This window comes from Gymnoscopelus braueri (genome assembly GCF_963280865.1).
Source record: "Gymnoscopelus braueri genome assembly, chromosome: 3".
NCBI classification, from domain to species: domain Eukaryota; kingdom Metazoa; phylum Chordata; class Actinopteri; order Myctophiformes; family Myctophidae; genus Gymnoscopelus; species Gymnoscopelus braueri.
This window is the reverse complement of record NC_137612.1, coordinates 34,850,940-34,865,073: the sequence shown is the minus strand read 5'-3', so window position 1 is coordinate 34,865,073 and position 14,134 is coordinate 34,850,940. Positions and strand designations below refer to the sequence as shown.

Below are 14,134 nucleotides of genomic sequence, written 5' to 3'. Positions count from 1 at the left end.
TCGAATGTCCTCCTGAGCTGCCCTGAGCAGAACCATATTACAACTCTATGGGCATGGCCAGGTAGCTTCAGAAAGGCTGCTCCACGTTAACCAGTTACTGTTAAAAAGAAAGAAGCATTCTTGAACGTTTCGACCCTTATATAAGTTGTTATTTTTAACTATGGTTGTATTACGCTAAAAGCTCTCTATGCAGCAGCATTAACTATCAACGGTAGCGTCCATTTATGCTGCCTGCGAAATGAAAAGGAGCGGCGCGTATCGTTTCTTGTCGGTTTTCTCTTTTTTCTTTGTAATCGTGTTCTTGTTTTTATTCTGGTATTTTTTGTTCTACTCCATGGTACTGGCTCCGTAGAGCGCAGTGGGTACTACACGAGCTAATAACGTTAGCTTCAGCTGCTGTCATCCTAGGCTACCCAGAGTGCATCGCTTTATTGACAGTTTGCTGCTGTGATCACATGATCTGGACGAGGAAGTGAGGCTTTCCTGTTGGTAAGTAGCATTTGTGAAATTGTGAGAGTTAAATAGCATGTGAAAGGCTGAGTAAATACACGCCTTGTTATTGTTTAAAACCTCTGGAAATCGTTTTTAAATACAGCTTGAGGGATTCAGCCCCACGATATGACGTTTTTTTTATTGAATACTTTATTAACAGTTTGCCAAAACAAAGCACAGAAAGTACAGTTCTATACAAGGTCTGCTAAAATGATTAAAACCCAAGAAAGCACTATGACTTGTTTCCATTGGGGTCCATGTGTATTCATTTCATCAAAAGATTTAATGACAGACAAATATACAATACTTAGCAAAAACATCATATAAACGAGTAGTAAAGGGGGGGGGATTTCTGGTGAAGAGGGACTGTGTGAAAATAACGTTTTAGTGGCAGCTGTCAACATTTAGTTCCTGTCACTCTGATTTGAGTTCTTGCATGCATTCGGTGCCTACAGCAATCAGCACCTAATCAAAGTAATGAAGCTAATCAGTGATCAGATTACATGGTTTACCCACCATTATGATATTCATCATCAGACACAACACTACAGCATTTTATGGCTGGCTCGTGTAAAGATCACAATATTGGTCTACATAATAAAAGACACATTTACTGCAACAAGTGTTATGGGTGTTACTTGTTTTATTTTTTCCTTAATTTTTTTTAGATAGGAGAGTGTAGAGACAGGAAGCCAAGGGTGGAGATAGGGAAGTACATGATGCAACACAGGCTCCCATACGTAATCAAACTGACAACATTGCAATTAACGTGGTCTTGATTTTTTTTTTAATTCTATTTAATTTTGGTAAAAGAAAGTTTCAACACTAATTTCAACCCAGGATATGCACATAAAAGTGTAATAAAACACTTACTTCCATGTGGTCAACACATCTACTGAAATCTTTCTCTTTAGGATTGTCATGCTCATTGAATGATTCAATTTGCTGCCTTAATTAATGATTGATTGACAGATTGAATGTTGTGGGTTATGCGTAAGAGAGCGAGGCCTCAGCAGCAGTCATCAACCCTTTTAGTTTACACATTAGCTTTGTATGTGTTTAGGTTTGCACCATTGTAGGTTCCTCCCTTTTCCTCCCTCTTCTTAATTTGGATAGCCAACAATGGATAGTGGTAGTATGTATTCTATTACTATTACTTCTTCCCCTGCAGTCTGTCTCCTGTCGCACTGTCCTGGTAGTGTGTAATACAAGTTGGGACTGCTTTCTTTTGCAGGTTGTACACCGTAGTCACATAGTCTTTCAGTGACGTTCCAATGGCGTCTGGCTCTAATGAAGCAGGGTCCTCCAGTGCAGAGCCCCCCAAGCTGCAGTTTGCTCCCTTCTGCAGTGCTCTGGAGGCAGGCTTCTGGCACCAGCTCACCCAGAAGAAGCTCAATGACTACAGGCTGGACGAGAGCCCCAAATGTATCAAAGGATACTACTACAATGGTCGGTAACTCTGTTTGACTCACACACAGCATATTATAAATGTGAAGCTCTTTGAAGAGGCCATTTTAAACACCAGCTGCATGCTTCATTCAACCAACTGCTATTTGTCTCCTAAAAGGTGACGCAGTTGGCCTACCCACACGTCTGACTTTGGAGTTCAGTGCATTTGATGTGTAAGTAGAGCATGATATAGACTTTTAACTCAATGTCAGTTTAAACCAAACATGGAGAGAGATAATTTGTTCATACCTAACAGCAGTTTTACTATTTTCTCTTCACTTTTGAGATGAAATATAGAAATGACAAGACCAGTAGATTAAATAATGTGAACTACTGGTCATTCCATTTGCAAGTAAGAACCCAGTCCCGGGGACGAATCTGTACATATTTATGCATTTTGGTTTATGGCGGAATCCTGACCAGGAAGCACTGTATACAGTTATATGACTGTAGTAAAAGTCAAAGCTACATGATAAGTTCTCAGTCATTTTGCATGGCTGGTTTTCCATAATTTCACCATTTGACTTTATATATCAGGTCCTGATTTCATGGTCAATTCAAAATGACCATTCAATTAACACTGTTGACCCTGTTGATTAACACTGAACTGAGACATTGCTGTGATTCTTCAGAGATGGTCGGACCCCAGCTCGTTGCTGTCCAGCTGTAGGAACCCTGTATAACACTAACACTCTAGATGCCTTCAAGACTGCCGACAAGAAGGCTTTGCTGGAGAAAGAGGCAAAGGAGGTAAAAACAAATCTTATTTGAAAGGTTTACCACACATGCATTGCACGCACCCATGCACACATGCGCAGACACACCATACATACACATAACTGCCAATATTAGACTGTGAAAAAGGCAACGCTCAGGTGGCGCAGTGGTAAAGTAACTTATGCATCTGCCTTTGTCGAGCATCTAAACAAACACATTTGGCCAGTGTTCGGGGGAGGGAAGCCGTATCGGGAGGGTGATATCTGTCACTATACGTACTCCTACTACGGGCTGGTGCGGCACCTGTCAGCGGGGAATGTTGGGCGGGAGGAGTAGGATGAAGTCTCTACGTCCTCCTGGTGGGGGCTCCTCACTGGTAGGTGAGCCAGTAGGATACTACAGCAGTGATAATACACAGAAATGTGTGTGGAGAGGACTCAATTGGCATAACGACTAAATTGGAGAGAGAGAGAAAGGAAAAAAAAAGATTGTAAAACAGGAGATATTCTGGTGGGGGTGGGGCGGGGGAGAGCCCCAAAGTAGTTAAGTTACAAGCTCACAATGCGACATGTTGTGAGCTTGTAAATCGGTTCTAAAGTTTTTGTTATTTTTAACAGATTAACTTATGCAGATGAATGGAAAACGATTCTGATGATAATGCAAAATTATTGCGATTATATCAAATAATTGAGATCAGGCGAATATATGTAATAATTGTGGCAGTCCTATTACTGAGTGGCTCAACCAGTGGAACAGCCTAGCAAAATATTTGCGATTATATCAAATAATTGAGATCAGGCGAATATATGTAATAATTGTGACAGTCCTATTACTGAGTCGTTCAACCTGTGGAACAGCCTTGGCAGCCAGACAGCTTGATGGACAGAGAGAGGCATCACCCCAGACAAATATTTAGCTGCTGGCCACAACCAACCTTGAGCTGTCTGGAAATCACTGAATCGTCTGTGGGTTCGGGGAAGGACGCTATACTGTAAGGCATCCATGAAGAAATGGAAAATAACAACTTCTGATTCATATGAGTGCGGTGAACCCCAAACCATGGAACACATCATGAGATTTAGCTACCTTAGTTACACCCCACAATGTACTGGAGATGACCTGGTGGAACCGTATGCTGCTGCACTTGCCTGCGCCAACCACTGTAAAGACGTGATATAGAAGATGGCCGGACACGAGGAAGAAGAAGGGGTAGCCAATCTGCATGTTTGTCTTGCAGTGAGACCAGGGCATGCCGCAGAGCTACTGTCATTTGACATACTCTGAACTGAGTGGCGAGCTGCAGCTGTTTATTTTGGAGTTCTTAAAGTAAATTCTGTCTTCAGAACAGTTGTTTTTGGTGATAAATCACCTTTTCTGTTTCCTACGAAACTGCAGGATAAATTAAGTGACACATTTTGTAGACCTACTTTGTGTTGATTTTCATTTTACAGATATGGGATGCTGTACAGTCTGGGGCTGCAGTGAAGGACTCCTCCATCCTCTCTAAATTTATTCTGTTGACCTTCGCAGTGAGTATCACCATTATCTCCTGCATAGATTTCGAATTTAGGTACATTTTACGTATCTATTGTTATTGATATTTGTTTTCGTCCCCTCGTTTCCTCTTTAATCCGCCATTTCCTTAATACCCCCTCTCCCTTTCTCCCTCTCTCAGGATTTGAAGAAGTATCATTTCTACTACTGGTTCTGCTTCCCTGCACTCTGTTTCTCAGAGGGGATAAGGATCGTCCAGCAGCCATCTCTGCTAGAGCAAGTCTTCTCAGCTAAACAGGTGGGTAACGTAGGCACAAAGAGTATAAAAATGTTGATGGTTTCAGGCTTTAACCACTTAAACACTACATACTTTGTTGTACGTCAAATAGAGGAAATAGCCTATTATGACAAGCCCAGAAAAGGGATTCTAAGGTTCATGTGGTTTAACAATAACACCGCCGCTGTCCTGAATGTCACAACATTTGTGAGCTTCCTGTTTGTAACTGTAACCGGGAGGAGGAAACAACATGAACTATCAGGAAGGAACAGCCGTTTGTTTGCCAAAACCGACCAAATTTGACCAGAAGGTTTATAAATTTTTTATCATTTTACATTGGCTAGAGGTACAGTATAAACAGCTGCCAGGATGTTGACATGGATTTTCACATGTTTCCTAGCAACAATACAATTTTTTATCTGTCTTTACACAACAGATGTTGGCAGAGTCATTGGAGGTTTTTATGTTGTTTGGGAGATTTAACAGTATTTGAGTCAAAGGCCAGTACATCCAAATATTCAAAAGCTGGGATCACAGAAACGTATTCAAAATATAGTTCAATGCACCACCACACACACACAAGGAGAAGCCAGGCTGAATCAATTTCTTATAGGTTAAAAGTAGAGCAAATGGCGTGTTTCATTGTAGCTTTGTCGTGTTTGCTGATGATGTATATACTATACATACTGTAGCGGATTACCCTTTAAGTTCACATTTTTGGGGTGCCAGCCGGCTTTTCAACCGACACATGTTTAGATTAAATAACTTAAAGAGTGTAACAATCCACCACAAGGATACACATTTGAAAAGCCATGCAACCTGCATGTACCACACAACATGATTTAAATTTACACACCAAACAGTTTTCAGTCACAATAAGGAATAAGGAATATACTCAACAACACATAGTTTCGTTTTCTTGTATACTGTGTATTTTCTGACCAGTCCAACAGTTCACATTTATAATGCTCTCAGTTCAATCAGTTCAGTTCAAAAATCCCACAGTTAAATAGTTTGAATCCCAAAAAATAAATCCTATTTAGCAAACGGGTCCACGCACAAAATAAACAAAATAACCCCACTCCAAAAACACTCCAAAACCACTCCAACCTCCGCGTTCCGACCGTTAATAGGCTCCACTCTTCAAAAGACTTGAAGCTTAAACTCCACGGAGTAACCACTCTCCCCTTTACCTCGGTACCATGGCGTTGAATCCACCGGGTTAATGTGTGGAGACTGAAGGAAGGTGATTGGCTGACAGGATTTGTGAATGGGTTGTGAAAATGGTGAATGACGTGAAAATAAAATCAGGGGGCGGACCGCCACAATACGTACATTTTCTTATGGTGCTATTGCATTATAGCTGTTTTCCTAAGATTGGTGTACTGTATCTACCAGATAAAAGTGTTACTACTTTTTCATCCTCGTCTAGTTTAGTCTTAGTTTTCAATCTTACAAAGGACTTATGATACATTTACTGTACGTTTATGTTTACATAAATCCTTACATTGAGTAACATTGAAAAAACACTTTTTTCTGGTATGAGCTTATTTTTTGTCAAACAAAAAAGATTCACTAGTTTATCACCATGCAAATTGCATCATGCTTGAAAGCAATAAAACTAAAGAAGGTTCACCAATGTCACCAAGTGGGAATGTAGATCGGCACAAATTCGGTGAAAACCATGACAAATTTCATCAATGAACCAGGAGGCAGGCCTGCAGAAAACTAAACAATTAACTACAATTTAGTCATTATGCCAATTGATTCCTCCCCACACACCTCTCTGTTGTCACTGCTGTCGTATCCAACTGACTCACCTGGCTGGCAGTGAGTGAGGAGCCCCCACCGGGAGTACGTAGAGCCTTCGTGCTACTCCTCCCTCCCAATACTCCCCACTGACAGATGCCGCCCAGCCCGTAGGAGTACATGCAATGATCAATATCACCGAACACGGGCCAATTGTGTTCGTATAGACGCCCGACAAAGCCGGTTGCACCACGGTGGATTCGAAACCACAACCTCCGTGGTGGTGGGCAGGGGACTTTACCACTGCGCCACCCGAGCTTGGATTTCTAATCAACCAACCACAGGGCAATAGCAATCCGCCCAAGATGCTCGCCATGTTCCAATCAATCAGCTAGGCACCCCTCAATCAGCTTTCAGGCACCAATCACTTAATCTGAGTTCCCAGAAGTTTTCGCCAATCACCCAACTACACAGCTTGGCTTCAACAGGCCGCTTCCTTATAACAGCACCTGTGCAGATAAACAAAAAGGTATTATTAAATGGATTCCAGTCACAGCAGAATGCGCACCTTCTGTGGGACTGGGGATACATGTTACAAGCATAATACATTTCAATATGGATTTTATACCACTGAACAGAGAGAAAATTAGTCTCTAAGAGGCTGCTCTGTCACAACCAATTTATCACAATTTTTTCTGGAAACAAGGGAACGTTTATCAATGAATTGCAACTGAAATGGCAGCCCATGCAAGTTCATACAAATACAAGTAATAATACCCCAATATATGCGCTAGTCTACACAGGGTCCCCACGGTCATGAAATTCCTGGAAATATTTTGAAATAAAATAAAAAAAAATCCAGTACTGGAAAAGGTTTGGAATTGATCAAAGGTCCTGGAATTTATCAAGGGTCCTGGAAAAATATTTGGCTATGCATTGTTTGTGGCTATTGATTTTGTTAATACAAAGCATTTTCATAAACTGTATAACATTACACGAAATATGTAACCTAAGTAGTTTTTCGCCGAACGGGCTGTGTGATGGCAGCCTAATGTCTCAATTGTTAGGTTGCACTGCATAGGGTGCCAGGTTGGTGTCACGTGATAAAAAGAACAGAGCTACAAGCTCACAACGTGCTGCAGCATGATAAGTAGTTAGCTTGTAGAGCTGTTTGTTTGTCACGTGACACCAACCTGGCAACTTGTGCAGGTTGTGTGTTTGCTGTCCCAACAAACAATTGCGAGCAACATGTGAATAGTCGGTGAAGCGTAAACGAACGCAGTTAAAATATATCGGTTGAACTAGTAGTATGATCCACAATGCCAGGGAAATGTTTGTTTAATAATTTGTGGCTTACAAATGAAAAGTTTAAAGACTGGGTAAAGCGAGAAGAGGACCCGAATAGAGCTGGCTGCAAGTTATGCCACAAATCTTAGCCGGATACTGTACTGTTCCTAAAATAAATGGCACTTTAAGTTTACCACTCTTGATTTGTTTTACATAATTATGTTCATCCCTCCTTGTGTCTGACAGTATCCTCTTGTTGAAAACTTAATAGGAAAAACATAGGAAAACCTACAACAAAAGTGTAATTTAAAACATCCTTGCATCCTTCATTACTTTTAAATTCATAAATGGGGCAAATGCAAGGCAATATTATTTAAAAAATAAGTCATACGGATGCCATAATGAGTCTTGTATTCCAGTGAGCTATGCCCTAATTTTGCACGAAATTTTGAATGGAATTGTACCATTCTATATTCTATGCTTTATTTTTGCTACACTGCCTATCTTTGGGCATTGTACATAGGAGTAAGAGACACATTATTGCGCTGCATGATTGTTATATAGGCCTGGAAATTGGGCTAAATATTCTGGAAAAGTTTTGGAAAAGTTTTGGAAATTCATTGCTAAAAATGTGTGGGGACCCTGTCTACATTCTCAGCCAAACAATTTCAATGCCCCCCAATCTGAGCTGCTCTCAAAGAAATAAAATGAAATCACAACAGACAAAAGAGAAGGTCTGTGTATGGTCCGTGTGGAATGCAGTGCCATTAATATAACTCCAACAGACACTGTGCGTGAACAGCGGAAGATTGCACGGTTATTTGTAATTGGTGCGTGAACAGCGGAAGATTGCACGGTTATTTGTAATTGGATATGGGAAAGTCAAGTAAATCCTTTTGATGTGGTTTGTAGCGGCTTCAAACGAATACAAAACACTTTCTCGGATTAACACTTTGGGAATAAACAAACAATGGAGACATGCAAGGTCAAGGTCAATGTAGACTTTATTATCACTGAGGGTCAATTTGTTGTGCAGCAATAAATACCATGATCATCAGCACTCAACACACAACAATTAACACACAAACAATGCACACAAGAAGCATAGAATTGCATAGGAGCAAGCACAAACAAGTTCTTAAATCTGTTGGTCCTGCATCTTGCCAGATTCTGTCTGCGACCAGATGGAAGCAACCTGAACAAAGGGTTACTAATGTCAGCAAGGATTGACTGGAACCTCTTTATCGCTATGACTTTTTAGCATTTAGATTTCTGTCTGCACATCAATTTTACTGCACATCCTAAAAAATCCTTCTAGCCTTTTCCTGTTTTTCAAGGTAATTGACCCAAACTTGCAAATAAAAGAGAAGGTTAGAACAGATTCAATAAAACAAGTATAATTCATTTTCATAAAGGTAGTGTCAACATTAGCCACCTAAACCCTCTATACTTGGTAAACTAATACTTCGATCTACAAGCTCACAACACGTCGCAACGCAACGCATTGTAAGTTTGCAGATCAACTATTTTCGTTGAATGTTTCCTCTCGAATAAGGACGCTAGGGTTCAAGTGGTTAAAACAACTGAACTGAATATAAGTACATGCGCTAATGGGGCTTTGCACAAACAACATTGACATTTGGTTAAATATTCAACTTATCAGCAATTATTGTCCCCAAATACTTGTACTGTTGAATAACTTCAACAGCCTGGCCATGAATAACAGCAGAAATAATTCAACTTCATAGTTCAACTTCCTCACTGACCCTAGCACACCCGGTGCAATTATAGACCGTGGCTTTCAAAGGCAAAAACAGCAACACAGCAGGGAGACACAGGGACTGCTGTGGAAGAATTTAGGGCTGTGACAGAATGTAATGCTGATGGCCTTTATCACAATATGATGTGACCTTTGCTGGAACAGAGTCTGTTGTGTCTCATGTTTATGGATTTAAGGCATTAACTGAAGCCAACTCGTAAAAAAATACACTTACCGGAATAAGCTTTTCTCTGTCTGACATAGAATGTCAGTGTTGCCATCACCCACCAGGGCTATGTAACGACTTGATATAATATCTCGTATGATCATGTTCAAGAGCTTTCAAGTTTAACCAGTCTCACTATTTTCATCATGGATATCTTGCATCAGTCATCGTTACTCTTGGCTCACAACAACAAGCACAGGAAGCTTAGTTTAAAACAGTGATTAATTAATCAGGAAATAGTACAGATACCATTGCAGTTACAGTATGAAAATGTTTTGACCTAAGAGGCAGTTTTTGTTTCTGTTTGGATTTTCACATCAGCATGTGCCATTAAAGTCAACATGAAATGGAAAAATGCCTTTTTAACCGTTTGATAACACCGGATATGACCGGGAGGTAATATTTGCATCTATTTATCAATTAAAAATTTTAAAACATCAAAATCTAATCATGATTTATTCTTGTAAAACAAATATGACATGCGCTTATGTAGGCTTGAACCAACCAATTTTTTCCCCAACCAATAATATCATGACATCCACCCATCAGTCAATCAACTGTTCTTCTCCATGTTTGTTACAACACACCCACTTTTCAATGGAAGTTGGATCCTTTCGAAATGCGCTCTATACCAGGTCTTCAATTGTGTGTTTGTGTCACCCAGGTCACAGCGTTACTGGAGGCCTATGATGGGCTGTGCAGCCAAAGTGGAGTCACAGCTGTTCCCTACTTCCTGATGAAGTACACAGAAGACAACATTGAGGTGGCTCCCCTAGAGGACTGGGATACATTCTTCACCAATACCGAGAAGGTACCTAGCATTCTGGGGCTATTGTTGGCTGAAAGATTGGTGTAGAGGTGAAAAAAGGTAGGGATAATTATAGACCCTTGGGGGACCCTGGTCAACTAAGTATATAGGGTTTGTCATACTCTGGTTGGGGGACCTCCACTCCACTGTCTCCACCTCGATGGGGGTAACCCTGAGTAAATGCAAAATGGCCACCTTGTGAACATGGTCAATTACCAACTTGTTTCTGCATTTGGATTTATTGTAATAGACAGTATATCCCTTTTACAGGTGTAAAATACTTGCACAGACTGGTAATGTAAACAGCCTTTATTTGCTTTTTTCAGGTTACCGTGGGTGTCTATGACCCATGCACTCTGTCACAACATCCGGGTTGGCCTTTGAGGAACCTACTGATCCTTATAGCATACAGATGGTAAGATTGTGTGTTATCTTTGTAACAAAGGAAGAAAGATTATATTTTGAACGTTATGTGTATGTTAATGTTATTTTTAAACAGCATCATACAGGTGAAAATCTAAAGTAACAGGCAGTAGAGTGTTTCTTAAGATGCTGTTTCAAAAGAACAGTTTGTGCAGCATGGAAAGGTGAAAAACTAACAAACCGGATATGTTTTCTTTATGCATGGCTACTAGCATAGTTAATAGTTGTTTATATCCATGTAGCTATGCTAGCAGTACAGACAGACTATACTAAATTTGATCTTATACACAGACTCGCACAGACACATACAATACATTGCAACATAGAAATGTCATCTTTGACCTAGTCTCTCAAGTCAGTCTATCTCTTCCACAATCTCTGAATTCTCTAATACGTCATATTCAACCGTTTAAAATATTGAGAAGAGGAAGTGTAAAGTTGATCGATTGGCCAAGTCCAGAGATGCAAGTTTGGGCTTCAGACTCTGTGCAAAGAGCTTAAACACTGGACACACAATAAAACAAGATATTCAGTATGCTATAAACTGAAGACAGTATTTACAAATGAGAAAGGCTTCTGCACACCAGTGTGATTCAATGCAAGCTTTTAGTTCAAGAATGTTTTCAAATATTTACACAAATATTGACAGTAGGTGACATTTTTATAGATATAGATAACACACACACACTTTGGCATTTAGTCACTCTCCCACGCAGTGGAAAGTTGATCCCTTTTTACCATCCATTAAGTTCGTAGTATCCCACACAGTTTAGAACTAGTGTGTGGTGAAATCATAATGGAAAGATGTACCGTGTTATGTTGAAGAAAGATGTTTTGTCTGTTTTTTTGGTCAGTAATTCATAGTTAATGATATCGAAGAATGTGTGGGAAATAATCAATTTGGTGTTTATACTTTAGTAGTAGAGGGAGGAAGGTAGCAGAACAATAAGCGATTTAACTTGGATGCCCACCGTATTTCACCCACAGCTGTAACTTGGCAGTACTTTTTATAAATACTGTTAATACTAGGCTTGAAAGCTTTTATTAGAGTTCTCCAAGAAAATATCCCTGGTTAGCATTTGTAATATTGTCTCATCTCTGTGTTGCTGCATTCACACTAGCAGCGATAAAGAGTTAGGCTGCAAGTCATTTTCAATGGAAGCCAGTGACATGAAGCTAGAAACCCTAACCCTGACACGCAAAACTACAGTAGCTACCAAAGCTAAAAACAATCAAAGTTGAGCGGTCCAATGAGCGGTCCAGCGGTTAAGCATCAACCAATCATGTTTTTGTTTCACCATTTCTACAATCTCTACACACAATTCCTTTTAATGGGCGAACAAATTCTTGTGTCAACCAGTTTCTCTCCCACACACGCATGCATGCTTGATGACTTCAACAATTGTGTTGAGTTACACTTCAACGGCGACTCTGCGACAGTGTAGCCAAGCTTGGTCTTGCATTGCATTGGTATTGTTGTTAGAATACAATTCCACTTTAATCTACTATTAAAGTGGTAAAACCGTTGATCTTTATTTATCCAAATCATTCAGAAATGGTGGTTACAGCACTGGGCCAGTGTACAGTGTGAAAATATTGAATGTTTTAATTATATTTTTACATTCGGCGCCTGCTGACTAAGACCACCTGTCATAGTTAGCTTCACTACGCTTTATCTTTTCTACGATACTATTCTTTGTCCAAGTGATATATCTACAAAGCTAGATCAGTAGATTGCATATTTTCACTACTTTTGCGTGACACTGACGTTATGACAAAATATAAAATAGGCCATTAAGTTTAGAAAAAAAAGATGAAATGTGGAGATACAAGGTTTCTGCTCAACAGCGACAATATAAGTCTGGACAGACATGGATGTAAACTGAAACTGGCTGGCGGAGACATGATGCAGTATTTCTAGTTTGTTGTTGCAACAACAGAATGCCTATTCTATAGAGTGCTTATTCGGAAGTACACACCCCCAAGTTCAACTGTGTGCCAGTTTTTCCGCCGGAGAGCCGGGTTTTTCCTGGCACTGGTCATTTGTATCCCAAATATTTTTATTTTATTTATTTATTTGAACAGGGTGGTCACAGTGAGATTGCTATCTGCTTTAAGCTTACAGTACGTGCGCTGTGGTCAAAAGGCTGTTTTCCCCTCCAAGCTAGACCTCATCAATCTTGTGCATGACCACACTTTGAGACAATTCTGAATAAACTGTTGATGCTGGCTTACATGGGTGATGGGAGGATTATAATGGAGTCACGATGTCTCCAAGAGCTCTTTTATTGGGGGTTGACAGTGTAAGCTGACCCTGGTCATTTAGCACCTTATTAGGGGAAATGTGTTACTGTGTGAATGTGTGTTTATCGTATTTATCGTTGTGTGTGTGTGTGTGTGTGTGTGTGTGTGTGTGTGTGTGTGTGTGTGTGTGTGTGTGTGTGTGTGTTGTGTTTCTGTGTGTGTGAGAAAAGGACTGGCAGAGGGATTACATGAAATAATGTACAGTATGTATCTTTGTCTGTTTAAATAGGTGTATTGTATACAAGCTGTGTGTACCGTACAGTATGTACATGTGTTTTTGAAGTGTGCCTTAGTCTCTTTTTATTTGTGTGTGTGTGTTTCAGGGGTTCTAAACTGGACGTTGTGGAGGTGTTGTGTTTCAGAGACAGAACGCTTCAGGGAAGCCGCTCTATTCTGCATAGCATTTTCTTCCAGGTCAAACTGCCTCAAATCTCCCTCAGTACAGGTAATCCCTACTGTGTGTGTGCGTGTGCGTGCACATGCTTGCAGACACGCTTGCCTTCACACTCTGTTCTGGTTCACTATCCTTTGCACCCAAACATTAACTCGCAAGTCATCCTGATCCCATACGTTCTCCCTTTTATTCTTTTATCTGCCTAAAATAATGGATGAAAGCAATTTAAATGGTAATGACAGAACGGACCGCAGCAAAGGAGGTGGAGGAGTGAGTGAAGAGGATGAAGGACTGAAGCAAAGACACAGAGCCCACGGGTATCTCTGTGATCTGTAGTGCTTTTTGCTGAGCTGAGGCGTCTTTCTGTATCTCATCCTCCTTTCCTCAGCATGTCTTCGTTTTTAATTAATTCTTCAGGGGGAAAAAAAAGATCTATTCAGCTCTGATTAGTTTTATGTCATGGTATTGTTTTCTGTGAGATAAGCCAATCCATTGCCTTAGTCCAGTTCAACAAAACTAGGTCAAGCTAAGGTGTTTCTGCTCAGAAGGATGAAGCTGCCTTTGTGATGCCTTTGTGAAAAAGTTATACCTGAAGTGCAACACGACAGGAAGATGAAAGGTCATGAATCTGATAGTAGTTAATGTGTTGGTGAAGTTTTTATCAAGCTAAGAAGAAGTCTTTATACAAAAACGGTTTTGTAACAAACTTATTTTTTACAGCGTGGCTATGAATGAGGCTAGCTGTCTATAAGAGG

The 14,134-nt window shown here is 40.2% G+C and overlaps 1 protein-coding gene across 3 annotated transcripts in view; it reads left to right on the top strand.

Annotated features, from left to right (window-relative positions):
• atg7 (ATG7 autophagy related 7 homolog) overlaps positions 1-14,134 on the top strand; it is a 100,034-nt gene continuing 85,900 nt past the window's right edge. Inside the window, exons 1-9 of one of the 3 annotated variants that reach the window (XM_080421379.1) lie at positions 1-358; positions 1,727-1,941; positions 2,060-2,114; positions 2,574-2,691; positions 4,110-4,187; positions 4,334-4,450; positions 10,115-10,261; positions 10,585-10,673; positions 13,309-13,430. In XM_080421379.1, coding sequence (XP_080277505.1) covers positions 1,767-1,941; positions 2,060-2,114; positions 2,574-2,691; positions 4,110-4,187; positions 4,334-4,450; positions 10,115-10,261; positions 10,585-10,673; positions 13,309-13,430 — 901 coding nt within the window. In that variant the 5' untranslated portion in view covers positions 1-358; positions 1,727-1,766. Of the gene's footprint in view, positions 490-1,176; positions 1,942-2,059; positions 2,115-2,573; positions 2,692-4,109; positions 4,188-4,333; positions 4,451-10,114; positions 10,262-10,584; positions 10,674-13,308; positions 13,431-14,134 lie in introns of those variants that run through there. The other 2 variants (XM_080421377.1, XM_080421378.1) reach the window with 2 other exon arrangements.